The 26,857-nt window shown below is 44.2% G+C and overlaps 1 protein-coding gene across 1 annotated transcript in view; it reads left to right on the top strand.

Annotated features, from left to right (window-relative positions):
- Nucleotides 1-26,857, top strand: part of LOC144609696 (GRB10-interacting GYF protein 2-like) — a 134,801-nt gene that overhangs the window by 32,777 nt on the left and 75,167 nt on the right. The window contains 5 exon segments of the mRNA XM_078428199.1: nucleotides 15,341-15,403; nucleotides 16,581-16,710; nucleotides 18,403-18,498; nucleotides 24,989-25,100; nucleotides 26,694-26,802. Coding sequence (XP_078284325.1) covers nucleotides 15,363-15,403; nucleotides 16,581-16,710; nucleotides 18,403-18,498; nucleotides 24,989-25,100; nucleotides 26,694-26,802 — 488 coding nt within the window. The 5' untranslated portion in view covers nucleotides 15,341-15,362.

Here is a 26,857-nt window from a genome sequence, read left to right as displayed (position 1 = left end):
GCTCTCATCCGTCTAAATTCCAGTGTATACAAGCCTAACCGCTCCAGTCTTTCAACATATGACAGTCCCGCCATTCCGGGAATTAACCTAGTAAACCTATCAATAGCAAGAGTGTCCTTCCTCAAATTTGGAGACCAAAACTGCACACAGCACTCCAGGTGCGGTCTCACTAGGGCCCTGTACAACTGCAGAAGGACCTCTTTGCTCCTATACTCAACTCCTCTTGTTATGAAGGCCAACATTCCATTGGCTTTCTTCACTACCTGCTGTACCTGAATGCTTCCTTTCAGTGACTGATGCACTAGGACACCCAGATCTCGTTGTACGTCCCCTTTTCCTAACTTGACATAATTCAGATAATAATCTGCCTTCTTATTCTTACCACCAAAGTGGATAACCTCACAAGGTGTTTAGCTTATCAAAATGCAACACATTGCATTGAACTAAATTCCATCTGCTATCCTTGGTCCACTTCCCCAGTTCATCCAGATCCTCTTGCAATTTTTTTTTCACTGCCCACTACACCACAAATTCTGGTGTCATCTGTAAAGTTACTAACCATGTTAAAATTATCATCCAAGTAATTGATATTGTTGACAAACAACGGTTGACCCCAGTGATCAAGTCTCCACAAGTTTGTTGAATAGTAAAATCAAATGTTCACCACTCTCTGGGTGAAGAAGTTTCCTCTTCTGTTTTTCCTGAATAGGTTAACTGCTTGCTCTGAGACTGACTTGATTCTGGATGCCCAGCTATGGGAAACATCAATTCCGCATGTGTTAGAATTTTGTACATTTCAATGATATATTTCATGGGCCTAATCTATCGTACAACAAACCTGCCGATTTGCTGCACTCCCTGTGGAGAGAAAGATATGATTGTGCGTTTGTCAGACTTGCTACTCTGGACAGAGTCAGAAGTTAATCAACTGTCAAAGCCAGTGCTGGAAATGTTTGTTGTTCCAGACAAATACTGAACGAAATCTTGGCACAATTGGTAACACTTTACTCACGGAGAGGTCAACGTTTTAATTTAATTCTCAATTGTGAGCACCTAGCCTGTGTAGTAGCTCTACAGCACTGAAGGAGTGCTTTCTTAACCTCATCTTTTAGAGCCTGAAGCTTTTTGGGTTGGCATGAAAAATTCTATATTGCTACTGTAAACATTCCTGGGCAACACTCCATCGATCAAAGTGTCTGAAAGTCGGCTTCTTGTTAATCTTTTTGCTGCATTTTGGGAGCGTTTGTCCAAATAACACTCATTTCGGAGAAATGTATTTGAAAAAAAATAGTTATTCCAAAGAGAATTCTGATACAAAATATATATTTTAAAGTTGGCTTAAAATGCACTAAAACAAATCATTTTTGTGACATGAGGTTCTTTGTTCCATGTGGACTGGTATTTTACATATTTGTGCTTTATATAGGTCACAATGTTTCCTTCCATTCTCAACTAAAACTGTGAAATTCATATTGAGGAAACATGAGGTGTAAATACTTCATTAAAATTTTGTTGCTTTGCATTCAAAAATCATTGTTCAGTTGAGTGTTAAAGATCCTCTGGGGGAACGCACTCTGTTTTACATGCCCTCAAATGCACTAAAACAAATCATTGTTGTGACACAAGGTTCTTTGTTCCATGTGGACTGGTATTTTAAATATTTGTGGTGTGTATATGTCACAATTTGTCCTTCCATTCCCAACTAAAACAGTGAAATTCATATTGAGGACACATGAGGTGAAAATACTTCATTAAAATTTTGTTGCTTTGCATTCAAAAATCATTGTTCAGTTGAGTGTTAAAGATCCTCTGGGGGAATGCACTCTGTTTCACATGCCTAATTTGTGTTTGGAATCGAGGGATCTTTTAAAACAAATCCTCAGAGGTCTTCTTGCTGCAAATTAGTTTTAAAGAAAGCATTCCTACTAGATTTGTTGGATAGGTTCAGAATTTTCCCATGTTCTGGTGATGCCTGTGACATTTGCACCTTTTACTTCTTTGTTCATGGGATGTGGATCTTTGTTACTTTAGTTTAATTTAGAGATGCAGCACGGAAACTGGCCCGTCGGCCAACCGAGTCTGCACCGACCAGCGATCCCCGTATACTAACACTATCCTACACTCACGAGGGACAATTTACAATTATACCAAACCTATTAACCTACAAACCAGTACGTCTTTGGAGTGTGGGAGGAAACCGAAGATCTCCGAGAAAACCCACGGGGAGAACGTACAAACTCCATACAGACAGCGCTGTAAGGCAGCAGCTCTACCGCTGTGCCACTGTGCTGCCCCACTTATTATTCATCCCTAACCTATTTTTCATCCCTAAATACTCACTGAATGGAGCCTTTTCAGAGAGTTGTTTAGAATCAGCCACATTCAATGTTGCAAGTAGACCTGATTCAAGTGAGACAGGCAGGTTTCCTTTTCTGCGGAAAGTTCCTATATGACGACCGGCAGAATTGTCAGTTTGCAGAAGAGTATACTGCTCTGGACCCAGATTTTGGGAGAGATGTCTAAAGGTGTGCAATTGGATTTTTTTATTGAAGGTGACGTTGTTTATATTTTGGCATTACCATGAGAGTAAATATCAAATTGCAGCAAATATATTTTATGCCTAGTTAACTATGGAGCTGGAGCATCTGTGCACTGGGGCAATAACATTGCCAATTGTACTCTCCTGAAAACTTGGATCATAAATCAAAAGCCGATTTTAAAATACCTGTGAAGTCTGTTATTCCTTTAAAAGAAATGTTAGGTTGTACCACTTTTTGGGGCGATTTTTGCAATATATCCCATTTCTACCATTGAAGAAACTAGAAACATGTCTAACATTTATTTTAATTAAAATGGATGCAAATGAAAATCTGGTGTTCCTATTACAGTATTGTAAACATTGATGGGTACCTTAGTTTGACTATTGCTGTATCAAATAAATATTCCATTCACTTTTTTTTTTAAAAGCACCAGCCAAATTTCCTCACTCCAACCTTGAGTTTTTTCATGGATACAGAAATAGTCAAACCAAGAAATGTCAAACCAAATCTTGTCTGGAATGAGAAAGGAAGAAAGCATAATCATAATTTAGACAATAGATAATAGGTGCAGGAGGACCTATAGACAATAGGTGCAGGAGGAGGCCATTCGGCCCTTCGAGCCAGCACCACCATTCAATGTGATCATGGCTGATCATTCTCAATCAGTACCCCGTTCCTGCCTTCTCCCCATACCCCCACTTAACGTAATTTATTAGCCAAGTATATTTTGCAACATGCGAGAAATTTGATTTGCCATACAGTCAGACCAAAAAAGCAACAAGAGACACAACTACATAAAAAATGGACATAAACATCCACCACGGTGGCTCCTCCCCATTCCCCACTGTGATGGAAAGCAATGAAGTCTTACCTTCTTTCCTCCCGCGGACGGGGGAGTCGAACCATCCACAGTCGGGGCTTTTGAAGCTTCTGCGTCGGGACGATTGAACCTCCCGCGTCAGGGCGATCAAAGCTCCCTTGATCGGGGCAGTCGAAGCTCCTGCGGCTTGGAGCTCCCGAAGCCAGTCCTAACCAGGAAACGCGAGCTCCACGATGTTAAAGTCCGCAGGCTTAATCCCTGGCAAAGGGATCGCAAGCTCCACAATGGTAAGTCCACCGGTTCCGCGGTTGGAGCTCCGGAGATTTATAGATTTAGAGATACAGCGCAGAAATAGGCCCATCGGCCCACCGGGTCCGCGCCGCCCAGCGATCCCCGCACACACTAACACTATCCTACACTCACTAGGGACAATTTTTTACATTTGCCCAGCCAATTAACCTACATACCTGTACATCTTTGGAGTGTGGGAGGAAACCGAAGATCTCGGAGAAAACCCACGCAGGTCACGGGGAGAACGTACAAACTCCGTACAGACGGCGCCCGTAGTCAGGATCGAACCTGAGTCTCTGGCGCTGCATTCGCTGTAAGGCAGCAACTCTACCGCTGCGCCACCGTGCCGCACAGCAAGAGGCTCACCCAGCAAGAGACCCAGCAAGAGGCTCCACGATGTTAGGTCGCACTGCAGTTGGAGATATGACACGGAAAAAGTCGCATGTCCGTCGAGGAAAGAGATTTTTTTAAAGTTTCCCCCACCACCCCCCACATAAAACTAGAGATAAACTAAATCATACATTTTACAACAAACTAAAAACACAAAGAAGGAAAAAGACGAGACAGACTGTTGGCGAGACAGCCATCGTACGGTGCCCCCTGGTGGTATGGTTTGTATGTACAGAATTGTATTCTAAACCCACCTGCAACATATATTTTAGACTTGGGGAGCTCTAGTGGGATAACGCAGCATTGGGCTGGAATTTTACATGTATAAAATAATTGAATGCCAGTTTCAAATACTTTATTGCTTCGACAAAAAATATTTGCGTTGATATTTCAAGCCTGGAGCTGTCTCCCTGAAATATTTTGTGCTGAGGGTTTTTTGGAATCTTCAATGTTGAACTTAATAAACTAAAAGTTAATTAATTAGAATGTTGGTAGCAAATGGTGTTGTGGTACCTACCTGCCATGGTGTGAGTGAATGGAAGAGAAAGCTATAAGGGCTACAACATTTCTGTTCCTTAATCCTCGCCGCCAGTTCCTCCCCAAATCCTTTTTTCTTTATTTCTAACAATCAAGTCTAGATCCAAATAAAAGGCAGAAGTAAGCTTTCATATGTAGGTAGGAACTGCAGGTGCTAGTTTACACAAAAGAAAGACACAAAGTGCCCGAGTAACTCAGCGGGTCAGGCAGCATTTCTGGCGAAAAGGAATATGTGACTCTAAGAAAGGTTTTGACCCGAAACGTCACCTATACCTTTTCACCAGAGATGCTGACCCGCTGAGTTACTCCAATATTTTGTGTCAAAACTTTCCTAAACCTGTTCGAAATATGATATTACTTGATATTTTCAAGGAAGTGTCCCTTTGGTTGGCTTGAACTACAATATAGTACACAAACCTAATTTTGATATGGTTTTGGTTTATCCGGTTTGTTTGGACGTGTTTATTTTCACTAGTACCCTCAGCTTTTCTGGGACTTCAGTTAAAAGGGAAAAGCGAGTGCTCTGGATTGTATATGGGTGAAGTAGGTTGACTGAAAGAGATTTAGGTTGGCACAACAGCTTATTCGAGGTCCATAGATAACATTAGATGTTGAGTGAGCTCCAGGTTAGAGGAAGAAGCAGGTTCCTGAACAGCTTCTTCCCAGCAACCATCAGGCTCTTAAACACTATACACTAACCTCAGCAACTATAATTTATTCACAAAATGCTGGAGTAACTCAGTAGGTCAGGCAGCATCTCAGGAGTGAAGGAATGGGTGACCTTTCGGGTCGAGGCCCTTCTTCAGTCTGAAGAAGGGTCTCGACCCGAAACGTCACCCATTCCTTCTCTCCTGAGATGCTGCCTGACCTGCTGAGTTACTCCAGCATTTTGTGAATAAATACCTTCGATTTGTACCAGCATCTGAAGTTATTTTCTTATATATTCAGCAACTATAATCTTCTGTAGACTGTCTTTGATTGGACTATTATGGTTACCATGTATTGTGTTAATTAATTTATTGTATTATGATTACATATTTATCTCATTGTATTTATGGCCCTGTTAAGCTGCAGCAAGAAAGAATTTCATTGTTCTGTTGCCAGTACATAGGACAATTAAACATTCTGTACTCTCTTCAGACTTCAAAGTAAAAGCAAGGGTGGGGCAGCTAAGGCAGACGGGGTGAGGGTGCATTGCAAATCTATTAGATCAGTGCCAATGTACAAATAACTTGTGTCAAGAAGTGGCAATCGTAAGTACTTGAAGATCCTGTAACGTACAGTCTGAAGGATGATGCAGGGGTGCCAGTACACTGTAGGTGAATTAGAATGACATTGATCATTCATCAAGGGAATAGTATCTCTGAGTGCGATAAAGTGGCGGCACGGTGGCACAGCGGTAGAGTTGCTGCCTTACAACGAATGCAGCGCCGGAGACTCGGGTTCGATCCTGTACGGGTGCTGTACTGTACGGAGTTTGTACGTTCTCCCCGTGACCTGCGTGGGTTTTCTCCGAGATCTTCGGTTTCCTCCCACACTCCAAAGACGTGCAGGTTTGTAGGTTCATTGGCTGGGCAAATGTAAAAATTGTCCCTAGTGGGTGTAGGATTGTTTTAATGTGTGGGGATCGCTGGGCGGCGCGGACCCGGTGGGCCGAAGGGCCTGTTTCTGCGCTGTATCTCTAAATCTAAAAAAGTATTTTAATGTTTTCCTGTGCATCATAGAGCATAGCATATTTGTTCTTTCAAAATAAACACAAACTCCGTTGGTGTCCCTGCCCAACAGCAATTTAGATAATGCAATTTACTTTCTTGCCTTCCATGTTTGTGTAGGTGGAGGGTGAAAATCAAGGAAGGCAATTAATTCTAAATGATTATTTGACAGCTTTTCCCATTTTTAATTGACCTTCAAATCATGTCTGCTCCACTGAATCTCTCACTCGCATGGCAGAGAGTATTTTTTTAATCTCTAACCTTGTGATGTTTGTACCTGTGTCCTCTAGTCACTGTCCAAGTTAAATAGGTTGTTGATCTTGATCACCACTCTATATTTTTCCTCCTTTTAACTGCTGCTAGTAACCCTCTGCTGGGTTACTGACGTTTGTACAGTTTTTAACGGTCAGAATGACGCAGCACAAGGTGCAGTTAGAAAGCTGTGTTTGCGTGTGCATTTATGGTTGGTATTTAAATGGAAAAGGGCCAGCTTCTGGGAGGGATAGTTGAGAATTTGTACAAGTTTCTTGTGATAGCAAATTGATTAATTTAAGTTATCTCTTTTCCCCATTCTATTGTAGAAATACATTTGCTAACAGTAAACCTTTTCATTAAAAAACTTTAGTTCACATGTATAAGTTTATAAATGTGATTTATAACACTCGTGCAGCAGTTGAAATGTACTTGGTACTGATTCCACCAAGTCATGCCCTTCCTCCTCTTTAAACCAGGCTACCCCTGATTCCCACCCAGACACTACTTCTCATGTCACCTCCCCCTAAACACGCGTCATCCCCCTGCAGTACCTCGCCTAAATCTCTGTCCACTCCCCTGACCCTTCTTACCCCAACCCTCACCCTTGTTGTGTTACCCCCCCCAATCTCTCCCTTAAAATACCATAATCTGAAGAAGGGTTCTGACCCGAAACGTCAATCACCCATCGTTTGTTTCTCCAGAGATGCTGCCTGACCCGCTGTTTTACTCCAGTACTTAGTGTCTATCTTCAAAATATACTGAAGGATATTTTAAACGTTTATTGTATCAGAAGGCAAAAAAGTAATTAAGAATGCAGGCGGCACGGTGGCGCAGCGATAGAGTTGCTGCCTTACAGTGAATGCAGCGCCGGAGACTCGGGTTCGATCCCGACTACGGGCGCCGTCTGTACGGAGTTTGTACGTTCTCCCCGTGACCTGCGTGGGTTTGCTCCGAGATCTTCGGTTTCCTCCCACACTCCAAAGACGTGCAGGTATGTAGGTTAATTGACTGGGTAAATGTGTGTGTAGGATAGTGTTAATGTGCGGGGATCGCTGGGCGGCGCGGACTCGGTGCGCCGAAGGGCCTGTTTCCGTGCTGTATCTCTAAATCTAAAAAAGGTCAAGGTGGATAAAAGTGCACTTGTCTGCAGAACTTGGTATGAGTTGGCTTCATATATTTATGTTCGGGAAGAAATGGTCCCTTGCTCCTCATCTTCCCACAGCCCAGGTTATGAAAGTACGAATTATGTATTGTAGTTAAAATGTGCACTTTGATTAGGTGCCATGATCTCCAGCTGGTCAGCTATGTTAATTCAATGGTGCTTGCTGGTTTCTGGAGGCTGTTTTAAACGTTCTCCCTGGAGAACTTGTCAAATCTTGCAAAAGATGTGTTTTGCAGTTATAGACAATAGACAATAGACAATAGGTGCAGGAGTAGGCCATTCAGCCCTTCGAGCCAGCACCGCCATTCAATGCGATCATGGCTGATCACTCTCAATCAGTACCCCGTTCCTGCCTTCTCCCCATACCCCCTCACTCCGCTATCCTTAAGAGCTCTATCCAGCTCTCTCTTGAAAGCATCCAACGAACTGGCCTCCACTGCCTTCTGAGGCAGAGAATTCCACACCTTCACCACCCTCTGACTGAAAAAGTTCTTCCTCATCTCCGTTCTAAATGGCCTACCCCTTATTCTCAAACTGTGGCCCCTTGTTCTGGACTCCCCCAACATTGGGAACATGTTATCTGCCTCTAATGTGTCCAATCCCCTAATTATCTTATATGTTTCAATAAGATCCCCCCTCATCCTTCTAAATTCCAGTGTATACAAGCCCAATCGCTCCAGCCTTTCAACATACGACAGTCCCGCCATTCCGGGAATTAACCTAGTGAACCTACGCTGCACGCCCTCCATAGCAAGAATATCCTTCCTCAAATTTGGAGACCAAAACTGCACACAGTACTCCAGGTGCGGTCTCACCAGGGCCCGGTACAACTGTAGAAGGACCTCTTTGCTCCTATACTCAACTCCTCTTGTTACGAAGGCCAACATTCCATTGGCTTTCTTCACTGCCTGCTGAACCTGCATGCTTCCTTTCATTGACTGATGCACTAGGACACCCAGATCTCGTTGAACTCCCCCTCCTCCTAACTTGACACCATTCAGATAATAATCTGCCTTTCTATTCTTACTTCCAAAGTGAATAACCTCACACTTATCTACATTAAACTGCATCTGCCATGTATCCGCCCACTCACACAACCTGTCCAAGTCACCCTGCAGCCTTATTGCATCTTCCTCACAATTCACACTACCCCCCAACTTAGTATCATCTGCAAATTTGCTAATGGTACTTTTAATCCCTTCGTCTAAGTCATTAATGTATATCGTGAATAGCTGGGGTCCCAGCACCGAACCTTGCGGTACCCCACTGGTCACTGCCTGCCATTCCGAAAGGGACCCATTTATCCCCACTCTTTGCTTTCTGTCTGTCAACCAATTTTCTATCCCATTGCCGCCTAGCATCTTATGTCTTCTGAGGCTCGCTTTAAGTCGCCCATCAAGAAAGCAGGAAATTATCAAATGCTTCATTTGCAATCCCAAGTACCGCAGGCGGTTTGTTTAGAAATACTTTCAAAAAGGAAGTATTAAATTAGACTGATGCAGTGGGACTCTAAGTAGGACTGCAGACTGTACAGAGTGCACTGATCTCAGCCGAGATGTAGCCCTGAGTGCAGCAGTGGTTGTATTAGAATCTAGATACTATCTATTGATTGCAGCTATTGTCCTGTCGTGTGAAAGTTGACCGGGGTCACAGTAGACATGTCTTGGAGTTGCAGAGCACCGAAACAGACTTTTTGGTCTGCCATGTTTTGCACTACCCCTCCAGATTCCAACATACGGCATTCAGCCTAGGTAAATTCATGATGAGACCATTTGGAAAATTACTGGAAGGATTGAATTCCTTTGCCCCAAATGTGCAAATGCTTAAAGACAGCTTATTGGAGTCATTCGGTGTGGAAACGGCCCTTCGGCCCAACTTGCCCACGCCGACCAACATGCCCCATCTAAACTAGCCCCACCTGCCTGCTTTTGGCCCATATCCCTCTAAACCTACTCTATCCATGTACCTGTCTAAATGTTTCTTAAATGTTGCTATAGTACCTGCCTCAACTACCTCCTCTAGCAGCTTGTTCCATACACCTACTACCCTTTCTGTTTAACAAAAAGGTTACCCCTCAGGTTTCCTTTAAATCTTTCCCTCCTCACCTTAAACATATGTCCTCTGGTTCTCGATTTCCCCTACGCTGGGCAAAAGACTGTGGTTATCCAATCTATTCCTCTCAAGATTTTTACACCTGTATTAGATCATCCCTCATCCTCCTGCGCTCCAAGGAATAAAACCCTAGCCTGCTCAACCTCTCCCCATAGCTCAGTCCCTTGAGTCCTGGCAACATCCTCGTAAATCTTCTCTGAACCCGTTCAAGCTTGGCAACATCTTTCCTACAATTTGGTGCCCAAAACAGAACACATTACTCTAAATGTGGCTTCACCAATGTATAGTATAACTGCAACATGATCTCCCAACTTCTATAAGAAAATAACTGCAGATGCTGGTACAAATCGAAGGTATTTATTCACAAAATGCTGGAGTAACTCAGCAGGTCAGGCAGCATCTCAGGAGAGAAGGAATGGGCGACGTTTCGGGTCGAGACCCTTCTTCAGACTTCTATACTCAATACTCTGACGGATGAACTCCAAGGTGCCTAAAGTCTTCTATCTACCTGTGGCACCACTTTCAAGGAGCTATGCACCTGCACTCCTAATTTGCTCTGCTCCACAACACTCTCCAGAGCCCTTGCGTTTTGGTAAGACTAACATGGGCAGGACCTATGTTAGGTCCTGCCCATGTTAGTCTTACCAAAATGTAACACCTCACATTTCTTCGTATTAAATTCCATCAACCATTCCTCAGTCCAACCAATCAAGATCCTGCTGTAATATTTGACCACTATCTACAACACCACCCACTTTAGTGGCATCTGCAAATTTGCTAAACATCGTCAAGTGCAAATCTGCTAATCATCGAAATGAAGTAACCATTTGTAAATAATCCAAAATGAATGACTAAAGAAAATCACAATGTGGCTGCAGATTTTGATGCATATTGCATAATTCCCTGGCTAATTCACTTACCAGTTGTCAAGTTAGCACTAGTGGGATGCATTAATCTGCTGGAATTTGGCTGGTGTGAGTGATGTGGAGAATGATGGCACTGAATGGTAGTTAATAAAGAATGCAGAAATAGAGCAAATAAGTGCTAGCACTTTTTCATAGCAACATAATCAAGCTAATTCCACACCGCCAGGCTGTTGTAACGGGCAAGTCTGCTATAATTGCCTCCTCCTGGCTGCAGTTAGAAAATTGCTACTGTTGAATTCAAATTTATTTTAATGTGCGTTGATGCAATTATGGTAGCATTATGATACTTGTAACAACTGAAACAAACTAATGTTTAAAACAGCAATGTGGCTGAAGGTTCAGGGTTCCCCTTTTGTAAATGTGATTTTAAAAAGTCCCATGTCAGGAATTGGAGAAGCAAATGATTCCAGCATCAGGACCAATACCTGTTCTAAAACATCACCAAAAGTCTTGTAATTGTTTACCGCCACTGTTTTGCCCCAAACAAATTTGTTTTTGCATTTTCCTACAAAGCACTGACTTGCTGTTCAGAATTGATTCACTGCACATTAGCGCAGGGTGTGAAATGTGCAATATAAATACAGTTCCCTTGGGATTTAAATTTGGTCTATGTAAGTCCCATTAGAGTTACCTGGTGAAGTAGAAGTACATTTTGTGGCTGCAACTGATATTCTGCAGGGAAAACATTAGTACACCTCATTTGTACTTCAGTTTCATCATCAGGTTTTGACTGTTCCTGGCATCTGAGATCTACTGCTTTTGACAGCCAGCGTAGTCGTTCTTTGCATACAAGCTTCCGACTGATTTTATTTGACCACACGACATTGCAGCAATTCCTCAGCGTATTTGTAGAGGTATTACTTGAGCCCAAGTTGTTGATGCTGTATTTGTTAAGTAAATGAATTGTTACTTCAAGTGTAGTGCCCAGAATTGAGGCCTCAAGGACTTGGTCTGAGAAGTTGCATCACTAAATATCACTGGTAAATGGAGGTCTCCAATGTAGCTTGTTTAAATTTAAGATCTCAGGGTATGTTATGGAGGGCAGGACATTTACCTGATTGGCGTTCCTGTGTGACATTCCTCTCAAAATCCATCACTATCCACACTGCACATACCCATTGACTAATCATTTGGGCGGCATGGAGAAGTAGCGGTAGAGTTGCTGCCGTACAGCATTAGAGACCCGGGTTAGATCCTGACTATGGGTGCTGTCTGTACGCAATTTATATTTTCTCCCTGTGACCTGAGTAGGAGATCTCCGGTTTCCTCCCACACTCCAAAGATGTACAGGTTTGCAGGTTAATTGCCTCGGTATAATTGTAAATTGTCCCTTAGTGTGTGTAGGATAGTGCTAGTGTACGGGAATTGCTGGTTGGCACGGACTCGGTGGGCCAAAGGGCCTGTTTTCTCGCTGTATCTAAAAACGAAACTGAAAATATGAATATAATTGCTGTTTCTCTCAAATTTATGTAAATAAGTTGTGTTTGGCTACATCAATAATACATGGGCAAACTAAATTAGGCTGGTTATATTTTAAGTGGTTGTACTTGATATTTCACTGTGCTGCATATTGGCTGTATCTCACAGGGTTTCTGGTGCATCAGTACAAATTGTCTTCCCTGAGAAGTTGCATGTAGTTGTACTTCAGTAGTTCAGATTTCTGTTTTTTTTATGTATTAATTTTAAGCAACGGGCCACATCATTGTTGCTGAAGCTCCAAGTAAATAAGGCCCATTCTTAGTCACGTTTGTGACCAAAAATGTGAAAAATTGTGGAATACATCTCTTCGAATTCTGAAAGCATTACAGGTATATTGTTTTGTACTGTATATATGACTTGTATGTCGAGGTTTATTAAAGTGAAATTTTTATATGTCATGCTGACAATGTATAGGGTCAGAAGTCAAACGCGACTGGTCACGTGTGTGACCTCACATGGCCACACACGTGACCTCACACGGTCACACACGTGACCAGGCCTATTTGGCCTCTAACCCTAAACAAGCATTGTCAGCAAAACATAAAAATTTCACTTGATAAACTTCGGCATATATAAGTCACATATACAGTACAAAACAATATACCTATAATGCTTTCAGAATTAGAAGAGATGTATTCCACAATTTTTCGCATTTTTGGCCACACACGTGACTAAGAATGGCCCATTAGTTGATGCATTAATACCATGATCACATTGAATGGTGGTGCTGGCTCGAAGAGCTGAATGGCCTATTCCTGCACCTATTGTTTATTGTCTATTATCATTATGCATGAGGGGTGCCACAGTGGTGGAGTTGCTGCCTTATAGCGTCAGAGAATCGGGTTCGATCCTGACCACGGGTGCTGTCTGTACTGAGTTTATGGGTCGAAGGGCTTGTTTTGGCGCTGTCTCTAAAGTCATTCAAATATTAGTTCTGACAGATTTGCAGAAGTATTTTGATTGAAAATAAATTAACTTGTTTGCAATTAAAGCGAGAAGTGCATGGGCATTCAAGAGTCGCATTCGAACTGAAAGTATTTATTAAGCTTCTAATAGTGTCACAAGGTAGTAAACATAAAGCAGCTCTTGCACGGCTCTGATTCCACAGGGTAGGTTCTGCCTCTTTTTAGTTCAAGCCGCCAATTGGTGGTTCAAGCCTGATCCCATAGCGTAGTTTTCATTGAGCAGTTTGACTGTGGGATGTGTTGCAACACAGGAAAGTGAGCCATGGAATCGGTGTAATATTGAATAGTCAGGTTGAAGTAGAAATGTACCGGACCAGTTGCAAGATAGACACGAGTTAAGATGACATGAGGGTCAAAATGTTTTCACGGGCATTAGAATTCCCAAACCTGGAGGTGATGCAGACACTGGCAAATATCATCAGCGAAGGGTGAGAAGTTGGCCACCTACATTGTAGCTTGAAAACTCTGGAGGTGAGCACAAGCTCACGTTAAAAACACAACAGTTGGTTCAGCTGCAGAGTTGCATGTATTTTCCAATGATGTAATTAATTAGTCAACTTGTACATCTGCCTTGCTTGAAGCTCTTCCTTCGTATGATTGCAGATCAAGTTGCACTCCTGACACAAACCTGCAGGCTCATGTGGCAGTGAAAGTACTATGTAGTCGTAAGTGTGTCAGCATGCAAATCAAATGTTAAACTGTGCCCTGATTTATCTTAAGTATAATAGAGATTCCTGTTCAGAAAGAAGAGATGTTCCCTTTGGTACTTTGTCAAGTGTTGTTCCTGAATCAGTACAATTAAAGCAGATCAGTGGTCGCTTTTGAGAGTTTACTGTGGGGAAAAATAGCTGCTACGTTTTCATACCATGGTGACTGGTTCGTTCAGTTGACCGTTTACTCATCTGGTGTATGGGGTTTTTCGCGGCAGTAATCCCAATATGTGCAAGCTGGTTGTATTGCAGAGTATGGTTTCAGAGAGCATTTCAAGGTAGATAGCTCTGGTAATTAATCATAGCCTATGTTAAAATACTTTGCCATCAAATGTCCTCGTGCAGGCTACGTTGGAAACCCATATGATGAATAGGAGCCAAAGTTTCCCACCCTCTTTCAATAAGCATTATGTTCATAAGTGATGGGAGCAGAATTAGGCCATTCGCCCCAACAAGCCTACACCGCCATTCAATCATGGCTGATCTATCTCTCCCTCCTAACCCCATTCGCCTGCCTTCTCCCCACCTCTGGCACCTGTACTAATCAAGAATCCTCTTGGAAGAAAAGCTAACATTTTGTCAATCTATCTGCCTTAAAAATATCTATTGACTTGGCCTCCACGGCCTTCTATGGCATTATCCAAGTATTTCTGCTTAATTTTGAATAACCATGTATGATCTGTGTATATTATTGCAGTCACCAGGTGCATAAAAATAGTATAAGAATCTAGATAGCAAAATGAATTGTTACTCACAATCTCAATGTTTTTTTCAAAAGAAACGATTCACACTGTTGGTGACCTTTGGGGTGTTTCACAATGTAGCTGTTTTCTCATTGTTGTATTCTTGTTGTATTCCTTGAGATTTTCCTTAGCAATGTTCCCAGTCCATCATCATCCCTTTTCAGAGGACAATTATTACAGGTTGAGATTTGTTTTGTGTAGATGGTGGCTGGCATCTGGAGTGTAAATTTTCGACCTTTCGACCCCACAATTTCCACCTCTGACGAGGATCCTGCTTAGAGCCAATATGGTAATGCTGCTAGAAACAAGGAACTACAGATGCTGGCTTACTGAGAAGGGCCCTGACCCGAAACGTCACCTACCCATGTTCTTCAGTGATGCTGTCAGTGATTCAGTGACGACGTTGAATTACTTCAGCATTTTGTCTTTCCATGACAGTGGTGTGAGCGGGTGTTTTAATTCACGACTCAAAGTACCATCTGTGGCATTTTCCCATGTAGATCCTGTGGGTATATCTGAAATGATGTTGCCCCGGGCGACACTTGAGAATTTTGTCGATGCTGCTTTTTAGAGTAGTTTTCAAACCGGGTATTTAAGCGATACCAGTATCCTGCTAAAAGTAAGAAATGCACTATCCTCATAAATAAAATTTGCCTAATTTCTTAATCGAAATATATTTTTTGTTTTTAATCTTCCAGAGCTGTTGTCAAAGACAAGGAGATGGCAGCAGAGACTCAGACACTCAACTTTGGACCAGAATGGTAAGATTTTTTGTTTTAGATTTAGAGATACAGCGCAGAAACAGGCCTTTTGGCCCACCGGGTCTGCGCCGCCCAGCGATCCCCGCACATTAACACTATCCTACACCCACTAGGGACAATTTTTACATTTGCCCAGCCAATGAACCTACACACCTGTACGTCTTTGGCGTGTGGGAGGAAACCGAAGATCTCGGAGAAAACCCACGCAGGTCACGGGGAGAACGTACAAACTCCGTACAGTACAGCACCCGTAGTTAGGATCGAACCTGAGTCTCCAGCGCTGCATTCGCTGTAAGGCAGCAACTCCACCGCTGCGCCACCGTGCCGCTGAAAGATGATCTTTTCAGTAATACAGTTAAGAATGCAAATAGGGCTAAAAGCTAATTCAGAATATGTAAACATTTGTGTGTCAGACATGTTTTGCTTTGGGTCTCTTGTGCACATTAGTTATGGATTTTGGCTTCATTTGGTGAAGAATAATGAATTTCATTGAATAAAACTTAATTGTAAAAGAATAGTACTGAATACGCTACACTTCCCCCATGTAAATGGGGTGTCTTACTGGATTAAATTGTCATCTAGTTTTCTTTTGTGCAACCTAACCGGGGCTTAAAATGCTTGCCCTCACTTTTTCTTAACTATTTAATAAACACACTGGTACAGCAGACTTCTTTAAGTCGGCATTCATATTCTTGTGCCAGAGCTACCCAAAAATGAGCTATGGAGTGCGAAATGTGAACTGACCAGTAAGACCAGCCACAATTGACTATTGGGAAGTAGTTTCTAAACTTGGTATTCTAGTCACTTTGGAGCTATTTTTTCCTCCAACCTTTGAATATGTATTACGTTTTAAAAATTGTTTACATGTTAAATTGCCCCCACCCCCCTCCCCCCCCAATCATTCTGTGGAATAAATCTAGCAGCCCTAAGATAAGTCTTCCCAGCTCCCTTACTGACTGAAGCATTCGTATTTGCGTTACTTTTCATTTCTGTGCTTTGAGCCGAAGATGTGCTAGTAAGGTGAAGTGAAACTTAGTGGATGGAAAATGAGTTTTGCATCTCCGCTATTGTTTCCGCTATTCCGCTAATGCATCTCCGCTATTGTTTCTATGCTCTGGGTTTCAAGGGAGTGCTGTTACATAGAAATCCTTTTGTATTTCTTTCCTTCCTGCTGTAGGCTTCGTGCGTTGTCCAGCGGTGGAAGTATCTCGTCCCCACCTCCTTCACCTGCATTGCCAAAATACAAATTAGCAGATTATCGATACGGAAGAGAAGAAATGCTAGCACTTTATATGAAAGATAATAAGGTATGTGCAATATTAGAGTCGGACAACATTGAAACAGTAACGCTACAGTCTGCACTCTGCTTATCTCATTTTCTATTGCCAGTTGTACTCGTGTATGGTTTAATTGTACTTGAATGGTATGATTTGCTTGATAGCATGCAAACAGTTTTTTCACTATCTCGGTATACCAACATGAGGCTAAGAATACTAAAACTAAAATGAATGGCGTGAATTATAGTTGAAAATGACACTTGGGTGATGTTTGCAATCTCCTTAATGCGATGACACTATTGCAGAAGGAAATCCGATGCATGGCGTGAAGATCCGAGGATGTAATCTGTTTAATGCAAATGTCCTTGAAATGGTATTGCAGCAAGTTCTGACCTTGAGGTGACAGAAAGAGTAAAGATTATTAAATGTGTTGTGTTTTATCAAAGTATTTAGAATATTGTGTTCAGCTCTGGGCACCATGTTATAGGAAAGACTTTGTAAAGTTGGAAAGGGTACAGAGAAGATTTTTTTTAGATTTAGAGATACAGCTCGGAAACAGGCCCTTCGGCCCACCAGGTCTGCGCCGCCCAGCGATCCCCGCACATTAACACTATCCTACACATACTAGGGACAATTTTGTTTTTAATATTTGCCCAGCCAATTAACCTACATACCTGTACGTCTTTGGAGTGTGGGAGGAAACCGAAGATCTCAGAGAAAACCCACGCAGGTCACGGGGAAAACGTACAAACTCCGTACAGACGGCACCCGTAGTCAGGATCGAACCCGAGTCTCCGGCGCTGCATTCGCTGTAAGGCAGCAACTCTACCGCTGCGCCACCGTGCCGCCCGATTTACGAGGATGTTGCCAGGACTAGAACGTCTGAGCTATAGGGAGAGGTTGAGTAGGCCGGGACTCTATCCCTTGGAGCTCAGAAGGATGAGGGGTGATCTTATTGGGTGTCAGGAGTTATGGGGAGAAGGCAGGAGAATGGGGTTAGGATGGAGAGATAGATCAGCAATGATTGAATGGTGGAATGGCCTAATTCTGCTCCTATCACTTATGACCTTAAAGGTGTATAAAATCATGGGAAGAATAGATCGCGTAGATGCACGAGTCTGTTGCCCAGAGTAGGTGAGTGAAGGATTAGAGGACATAGGTTTAAGGTGAAAGGGAAAAGATTTAATAGGAATCTGAGGGGTAACTTTTTCACACAGAGGGTGGTGGATGTGTGGAACAAGCTGCCGGAGGAGGAAGTTGAGGCAGGGACTATCGCAATGTTTAAGAAACAGTTGGACAGGTACATGGATAGGACAGGTTTGGAGGGATATGGACCAAACGCAGGCAGGTGGGACTAGTGTAGCTGGGACATGTTGGCTGGTATTGGCAAGTTGGGCCGAAGGGACCATTTTAACGCTGTATCACTCTATGACTCCATAATTTTAATTTAAAATTTACAGTAAATCCAAATTTACTTTGCCGTTCTTAGTTTTCCCTCTTGCTGATTCTCCTTCCTTCATCACAATTTGTCTCACAGCTGCACAACAAATTAACAAGCCATCTTTTGGCATACTCCTTTCGCCTCCCCGAAGGCCCGTGGCATGAGGTCACACTGCAATCTGTAATACACAAAACACGTGGATCAGGATCTCCAAAGCAAATGAAGCCAGAAGTTACACTAGTGCACATACTAATAACCACTTCCTCATTTTACTTTGCCAGGTTCCTGAAGAGTTGGTGGATAAAGAATTCCTGGCTATTTTACAGAATGAACCACTTCTGCCCTTGGCACTTGTACCTCTTACAGAGGAAGAGCAGGTGGGTGGAAATGTTTGTTTATAGGCTGCAGGTATTACTTGACAAGGTGCTTGAGTACAATTATTTTTTTCCCCGAGTGATGGATCTAATTGTGTGCCAGCTAGACTTGCTGAAGGCCCCCCGGTGTACTTAAACTGGGGCGATGTAGAGAAAATATCAGCTACTGAGACTGAAATGGCTTGTTTAGTTTTTGCAGTTATTTCACCCTCCGCCACTCCCCGTTTATTGGGAAAGTAGACCCTTTGGTAATTAATTGCAGTAATATCTAGATCTCCATGCAATTAAAAACTTGTTTTCTCTATTGTCATTGCCTAGATTTGTGACATTTGTTGGTTTAATTGAGTAGATTGTGCACTCAGGCTAGACATTTCCAGGCCATGGCTGTGATTGCTGTGGGCAAATGCATATGAAATTTCTTACCTACTTTCAATGCCCTTTGGGAGGGATTTAAATTGCCTAATGTTAATTATTTTTGAATTTCTGCTCAAATTCAAAGTGCCTGCAGGGTGCAATATATAAAACATACTGTGGGTAAGAAGATAAGATCAAGCTAAAACTAAGACTTCATTGGGTAGACACAAAATGCTAGAGTATCAGCAGACCAGGTAGTATCCCTGAAGAAAAAGAATAGGTGACGTTTCGGGTCGGAACCCTTCCTCAGATTGAAAGTAGAAGTGGGGTGGGGGGGGGGGGGGGCAGAATAAACTGGAGACGAGTAAAGTCCAGAACAAATCAGGGGCTAGCAACAGATGACATCAGGAAGGGTGGAGCCCATAAGGGCACATTGTTGGCTGGGGAAGGTGTGATAAGTCAAAGGAGCAGAATTAGGCCATTCGGCCCATCAAGTCTTCTCTGCCATCAAGGGATATGGGGAGAAAGCAGGAACGGGGTACTGAGTTTGGATGATCAGCCATGATCATATTGAATGGCGGAGCTGGCTCAAAAGACCGAATGGCCTACTCCACCCATTTTCTATCTATCTATGTAATCATGGCTGATAACGAGGGATACAAGATGCAAACAGTGGAACTAATAGGACAACTAGAGTGGGAGAAGAGGGGGATAAAGTACAGTAGTTACTTGAAATTAGAAAAATCAATGTTCATTTGAAATTTGAAAGGTTTCGTTAATCTTTTCAGATGGTGCAGCAATACTATTCTCTAATTGATGAACAGGAGGGTGGAGATGGGATAGGCTTGAGAATACACAGATTCTAACCTACCCATAGCGTCCTTTTTAATACAAATACAGATTTAATTAGACATTCCCGATCATTGCTGACCTTGGAATGTACAAATTGACTGGTGCATTCGCCCTCGAGGCACAAATAGTGAATTCATGGGACATCCTGAAGAGTGGAAATGGATGGTAATGTTTAAAGGAGAAATCAATAATTGATATAAATATCCTGTATGGTCATAATTCAAGCTGGATGAAATATAAGCTGAAATAAAGTCTCTCAATTGAGGGAATGCCATGTTAGAGGCAGGAAACATGTTCCCGAGGTTGGGGGAGTCCAGAATCAGGGGCAACAGTTTAAGAATAAGGGGAAGGCCATTTAGAATGGAGATGAGGAAAAACTTTTTCAGTCGGAGAGTTGTAAATCTGTGGAATTCTCTGCCTCAGAAGGCAGTGGAGGCCAATTCTCTGAATGCAGTCAAGAGAGAGCTAGATAGAGCTCTTAAGGATAGCGGAGTCAGGGGCTATGGGGAGAGGGCAGGAACGGGGTACTGATTGAGAATGGCGTTGAATGGTGGTGCTGGCTTGAAGGGCTGAATGGCCTCCTCCTACACCTATAGTCTATTGTCTAATTATAACTAAGTAGACCAAGTGGACCCGTTGGGCCCAAACCTCTCCTGCATTGGTGCAGCACCCTCTCCTCCCCCCTCTCCTCCCCTCCCCCTCCCCTCCCCCTCCCCTCCCCTCCCCCTGCCCTACCCTCCCCCTGCCCTATCCTCCCCCCTGCCCTACCCTCCCCCCTGCCCTACCCTCCCCCCTGCCCTACCCTCCCCCCTGCCCTACCCTCCCCCCTGCCCTACCCTCCCCCCTGCCCTACCCTCCCCCTGCCCTACCCTCCCCCTGCCCTACCCTCCCCCCTGCCCTACCCTCCCCCCTGCCCTACCCTCCCCCCTGCCCTACCCTCCCCCCTGCCCTACCCTCCCCCCTGCCCTACCCTCCCCCCTGCCCTACCCTCCCCCCTGCCCTACCCTCCCCCCTGCCCTACCCTCCCCCTGCCCTACCCTCCCCCTGCCCTACCCTCCCCCTGCCCTACCCTCCCCCTGCCCAACCCTCCCCCCTGCCCAACCCTCCCCCCTGCCCAACCCTCCCCCCTGCCCAACCCTCCCCCTGCCCTACCCTCCCCACTGCCCTACCCTCCGCCCTGCCCTACCCTCCGCCCTGCCCTACCCTCCGCCCTGCCCTACCCTCCGCCCTGCCCTACCCTCCGCCCTGCCTACCCTCCGCCCTGCCCTACCCTCCGCCCTGCCCTACCCTCCGCCCTGCCCTACCCTCCGCCCTGCCCTACCCTCCGCCCCCCACCCTACCCACCCCCCTACCCTAACTCCCCCAACCTCCCCCTAACCTTTCCCCTCCCCTACCCTCCCCTCCCCCTACCCTCCCCTACCCTACCCTCCCCTACCCTACCCTCCCTTACCCTACCCTCCCCTACCCTACCCTACCCTCCCCCTACCCTCCCCTCCCCCTACCCTACCCTACCCTCCCCCTACCCTACCCTCCGCCTACCTACCCTCCCCCTACCCTCCCCTACCCTATCCTCCCCTACCCTATCCTCCCCTACCCTACCCTCCCCCTACCCTACCTTCCCCCCTACCCTACCCTCCCCTCTACCCTCCCCTACCCTCCCCTCTACCCTACCCCTACCCTACCCTACCCCTACCCTACCCTACCCCTACCCTACCCTCCCCCCTACCCTACCCTACCCCTCCCTCCCCCCTACCCTACCTTACCCTCCCCCCTGCCCTCCCCTCCCCCCTACCGTCCTCTCCCCCTACTCAACCCTCCCCCCTACCCAACCCTCCCCCCTACCCCCCTACCATACACTCCCACCCTACCCCCCACCCTCCCCTTCCCCCTAACCTCCCCCCTCCCCTATACCCTCCCCTATACCCTCCCCCTCCCCTACCCTTCCCCCTACCTTCCTCCCCTACCCTCCCCCTACCCTTCGCTCCCCCTACCCTTCCCTCCCCCTACCCTCCCCTCCCCCTCCCCTCCCCTCCCCCCTACCCTCCACTCCCCCTACCCTCCACTCCCCCTACCCTCCCCCCTACCCCTACCCTCTCCTCCCCCCTACCCTCCCCTCCCCCCTCCCCTCCCCTCCCTCCTACCCTCCACTCCCCCTACCCTACCCTCCCCTCCACCCTCCCCTCCCCTCCCCCCAACCCTCCCCTCTGTTTTGGCTGTAGTTCAGGAACAAACAGACAAACAAGAATTATAGTAAATAGATATTTCAAGGATTGCATGTCATTTCCCTTTTAATTTTATTTTTATCCTTGCAGCTGCTGATGCATGCTGAAGAGTAAGGTTTTTTTTTTAAGAGCCTGCGGTGCTGTTTTATTTAAATGATAATTTGTAAGTCTAGATTGTGTGTCGTCAGATTATTTACCTGCAGGGAATTAGGTGGGTGAAGTGCTGGGGTTTTGAGGAAAGGAGAATTGCAATATTGGATTCTGTGTTTTCCACTTTCAGTGGCTTACATGCATACCTTGGGAGGAAATGGCTGGATCGCAGTTAGAAAAACAAAGATCTTGCATTTATAGGAAAGTCTTGCATGTCACTGTTAGGAAAAAAAAGGCACAAAGTGCTGGAGTAACTCAGCAGGTCAGGCAGCATCTCTGGAGAACGTGAATAGGTGACGTTTTGGGTCTGACCCTTCAAGGATCCCAACCCAAGACATCACCTCTCCATGTTTCCCAGAGATGCTGTCTGTCACGCTGAGTTACTCCAGCACTTTGTGTCTCTTTTTTTTGGAAAACCAGCATCAGCAGTTCCTGCTTCATTTTTAGAGAATCTTGGGGTCAATTAAATACTTTCTAAGGGGGTAGAAAGGATGGTCACATTGGCTTTCATCAGTCAGAGTATTGAGTCTAGAAATTGGGAGGTCATGTTGCAGTTATAAGATGTTGGTGAGGCCACATTTGGAGTACTGTGTCAGTTCTGGGCACCACATTATAGGAAAGATGTTGTCAAGCTGGAAAGGGTACAGAGAAGATTTACAAGGATGTTGCCAGGATTCTACGGTCTGAGCTATAGGGAGAGGTTGAGCAGGCCAGGACTCTATTCCTTGGACCTCAGGAGGATGAGGGGTGATCTTATAGAGGTGTATAAAATCATGAGTGGAATACACAGACTTGCTTGCCCAGAATCGAGGACCAGAGGGCATAGGTTTAAGGTGAAGGAGAAAAGATTTAATAGGAATTTGAGGGGTAACATTTTCACACAAAGGGTGGTGGGTGTATGGAACGAGCTACCAAAGGAGGTAGTTGAGGCTGAGAATATCCCAACGTTTAACCAATTAGACGGGTACATGGATAGGATAGGTTTAGAGGAATATGGCCCAAACCAGGCATTAGGGACTAGTATAGTCGGTGTGGGCAAGTTGGGCCGAGGGGCCTGTTTCCACTCTATATGACTAAGTGCAGCAACTGTTTCAATACACTAATCAATTTGTGTTGGCCTCTAATGCGATACTGATCATACCGCTCATTCATACTGAATGAGGTATATGCATTGTTCGGGGCACTGGTTAAACCCACGACCTGCTGAGTTTCTCCAACTGATTGTTGTTCGGTTTAAATTCTCTGCTGTTCTTTGGAATACAGACAGGAACTTTGTCATCTTCAGATGTGAGGTGTGTGTGTTGATATCTGACAGTGCAAATGCGAGCCACATTGTTAATCATCCCCTCACACCGTGATTATTATTGACCGTTTAGCTCAACAGAAACCAAAATCCTTTGTAATTTTAATGGGGAAGTCACATACTGTTTGCTTTCTTTAATTAAGATCTAATACCATTACTGTAGATGCAAATTTAATGAGCTGTGTCAATTATGAGGTGCTATCTTGTTAAATGAAGCCCAGAATGTTCTTGATTCCACTGTGCATTGCTTGCTTTGCCATTTCTTCATTGCAGCTGTTCTTGGAACTTAAAAATTGCTGATTTAGAGTTGGTTTACAATATGCAGAGCAATTAGTCTATGGTGGAGATCAGTGTGGATTCAGTACCGCTTAAATGAGTTAAATGTGGAATTCACTTGCAAGATAGTCATTAAGACGAACATAACAGGGAAATGCTTTTTCTGTTTTCTCATGGATCTGAGAGTCACTGTCAGCATTGGTATTTAAGGCACATCTGTGATAATCTAGTGATAAGCCCCATTTTTCAGCTATTGCTGTGCTGGTTTTGGTATTTGCACCCAACAATGTGCTTGTTTCATCGTGCAGATGGAGCGCGCTAGGATGTAAGCCAGTGATGGAGGATCAGACCATTTAGAGTGCCAGTGAGGTGGACTGTTTTTGTCCCTTGCCTTTGAAGCTTGTTGTAGAGTTGCAACGAGCTAGTTGCATAAGTTCTAGGAGCAGAATTAGGTCTAAATAGGCCATTAAATCTACTCCGCCATTCAATCATGGCTGATCTATCTTTCCCTCTCAACCCCATTCTCCTGCCTTCTCCCCATAACCCCTGACACCCTTACTAATCAAGAATCTGTCAATCTCTGTCGTTAAAATGTACATTGACGGCCACCACAGCCACCTGTGTCAATTAATTCCACAGATTCACCACCCTCTAGTAAAAGAAATTCCTCCTCGTCTCCTTTCTAAAGGTACGTCCTTTTATTCTGAGGTTATGGCCTCTGGTCCTAGACTCTCCCATTATATCCTCTCCACATTCACTCTATCCAGGCCTTTCACTAATCAGTAAGTTTCAATGTCTCCCCCCCCCCCCTCCCATCCTTCTAAACACCAGCGAGTACAGGCCCAGTGCCTTCAAACGCTCATCACATGTCAACCCAATCATTCCTGGGATCATTCTGGCTGTGGTGAAACTCTTCAGTCATAACCAAAAAGATTCGGGAGGTTGGCTGTGAACAGCCCAGACTCTGACCTGCTCCAAAGCCACAGCATTCATATTGTTGCTGCCGTTAAGTTTCCATTCATTGGTGGTCAGGATATTCATTGAAGGGGATTCAGCAATAGTGATGCTATCGAATGCCTGTCAAATGTGTTGATTTTTCTTTCTATGGTGATCACTGTCTGGTATTTGGGAGTTGAATGTTATTTGTCATGTGGCAGCCCATTTTCAGTATTGGCTAGATCATGGGGTAAATGGAAAATATTTGGACAAAATGTCTTTGCACTCTTAAGTGAAGAATGTCCCACCGTGATACTTGCAAGATAGAGCTTATCATTCGAAGTACTTATAACATTTTGTTTTAACTGAGACTTTTTTAAAATTTTTAATTTCTGTGCAGAGGAACTTTTCAATGTCTGTGAACAGCTCGGCAGTGATGCGGTTGATGGGGCGGGGAGGAACCGCCCCTCCGGCAGGGGTAGTCAGAGGCCGAGGGGGTGCCAGGGGCCGAGGTAAGTCACTAAATACACAGTTTCTACAAACTATAAACTCTTGAAGAATGAAGCAAATTAGAAAACTTAGTACCTAAGTTCAGGAATGGTCCACAACACCCATCATTCAATAGGTGTATCCGTACAATGCCTGTTGTGACAAAAAAAAGGTATGATATCTAAATGCGAGAGATTGTAGAATCTGAGATGGAGAAGTTTGGGTGCCCAGCGCATAATTTGCCAAAGGCTTGTTAACAGATTCTACAAGCGATTGGGGAAAAGCCGGTAATGTTATTGCTCGAGGAATTGAATACAAAAATAGGTTGAGTATCCTTAGTCATATTGGACATGGATGAAACTACATCTAGTGTGCGCTGTACAACATTGGTCTTGTTATTTAAGAAAGATATAAATGCACGGGAAGCAGTTCAGTGTGGTTTTATTGGGCTGATGTCTCAATTGAGCAGGTGGTCTTATGAGGAAATGTTGGTCAGATTAGGCTTGTTTCTACTAGAATCAAAAAGCGCAATGCAGGATGCTGAAGGGTTTGACAGGGTACATGTGAGGAGGATGTTTTCTCTTGGGGAAGACTAAAAGTAGAGCTCACTGCTTAAAAATAAATAATTTAAGGTAAGGCAAAATATTTGCTGAGAATTGAGTCTTTGGAACTTATTTCGAAGGGCAGTGAAAGCAATATTTTTAAGGCAAAAATAAAGAATTCAGGATGAAAGGCCAACAGTAGAGTTGAGCTTGCAATCAAAACAGCCATGATCTTAATGGCAGTGCAGGCTTAAAGTGTTGAAAGACCTACTTCTAAATCGTCTATTTATATACATATCTGTGTTTTCCCAAAGCAATTTTTAGTTTTCCACAAGCTGTAATTACTGGAAGGACCAATTAGCTTTAAATCAGAGATTCAGATTGTTAGCCAAAGATACAGTGTAAAATAATGGTATATCCAGTTTCAAATTATTCAGTTGTTTTGTTTTAATTGGCTTTAATAATTGCTTTTAAATAATAATAAACTAAACTTCAAACTATTATTAACTTAAATAATAATAAACGAAACTAACATGGGGGTCGGAAATTTGTTTGGTTTATCATTTGCTCGATTGAGAAGCAGAATGTCTTTTTGTTGCTCTGCTGGAGCAAGAGTCGTGTAGAGGCATAACATGACACCATGTGGTCACGGTGGCGCAGCGGTAGAGTGGTTGCCTTGCAGCGAATGCAGCGCCGGGGACCCAGGTTCGATCCCGACTACAGGTGCTATCCGTACGGAGTTTCTACGTTCTCCCCGTGACCTGCGTGGGTTTTCTCCGAGATCTTCGATTTCCTCCCACACTCCAAAGACGTACAGGTTTGTAGGTTAATTGGCTTGGTAAATGTAAAAATTGTCCCTAGTGGGTTAATGTTCGGGGATCGCTGGTCGGCACGGACTCGGTGGGCCGAAAGGGCCTGTTTCCACGCTGTATCTCTAAACTAAAACTAAATCAAAAGACCTGTTGGAGACTCCTACTCAAGATAGTAAAGTATCTTTATTCATTTGTGAATGAATGTGGACACATGGTGCTCGATGTCTCAGCATTTCCCACCTTGCATATGCTCCTTATACAGGCCGAGGAAGAGGAGAGAGCGGTTATTACCAAAAAAGTTTTGAGGATGGAGAAGGGGGGTTTGGCCGTGGAGCACGTGAAATGCTGAGAAGCCAGAGCTGGGAGGAGAGGTGAGTTTCCAGGCTACTATGTCCAGTTTGAGGATCCGTGCTTTTATCACTAGTC

This window comes from Rhinoraja longicauda, chromosome 34 (genome assembly GCF_053455715.1).
Source record: "Rhinoraja longicauda isolate Sanriku21f chromosome 34, sRhiLon1.1, whole genome shotgun sequence".
NCBI classification, from domain to species: domain Eukaryota; kingdom Metazoa; phylum Chordata; class Chondrichthyes; order Rajiformes; family Arhynchobatidae; genus Rhinoraja; species Rhinoraja longicauda.
This window is presented reverse-complemented; position numbering and strand designations above follow the sequence as displayed.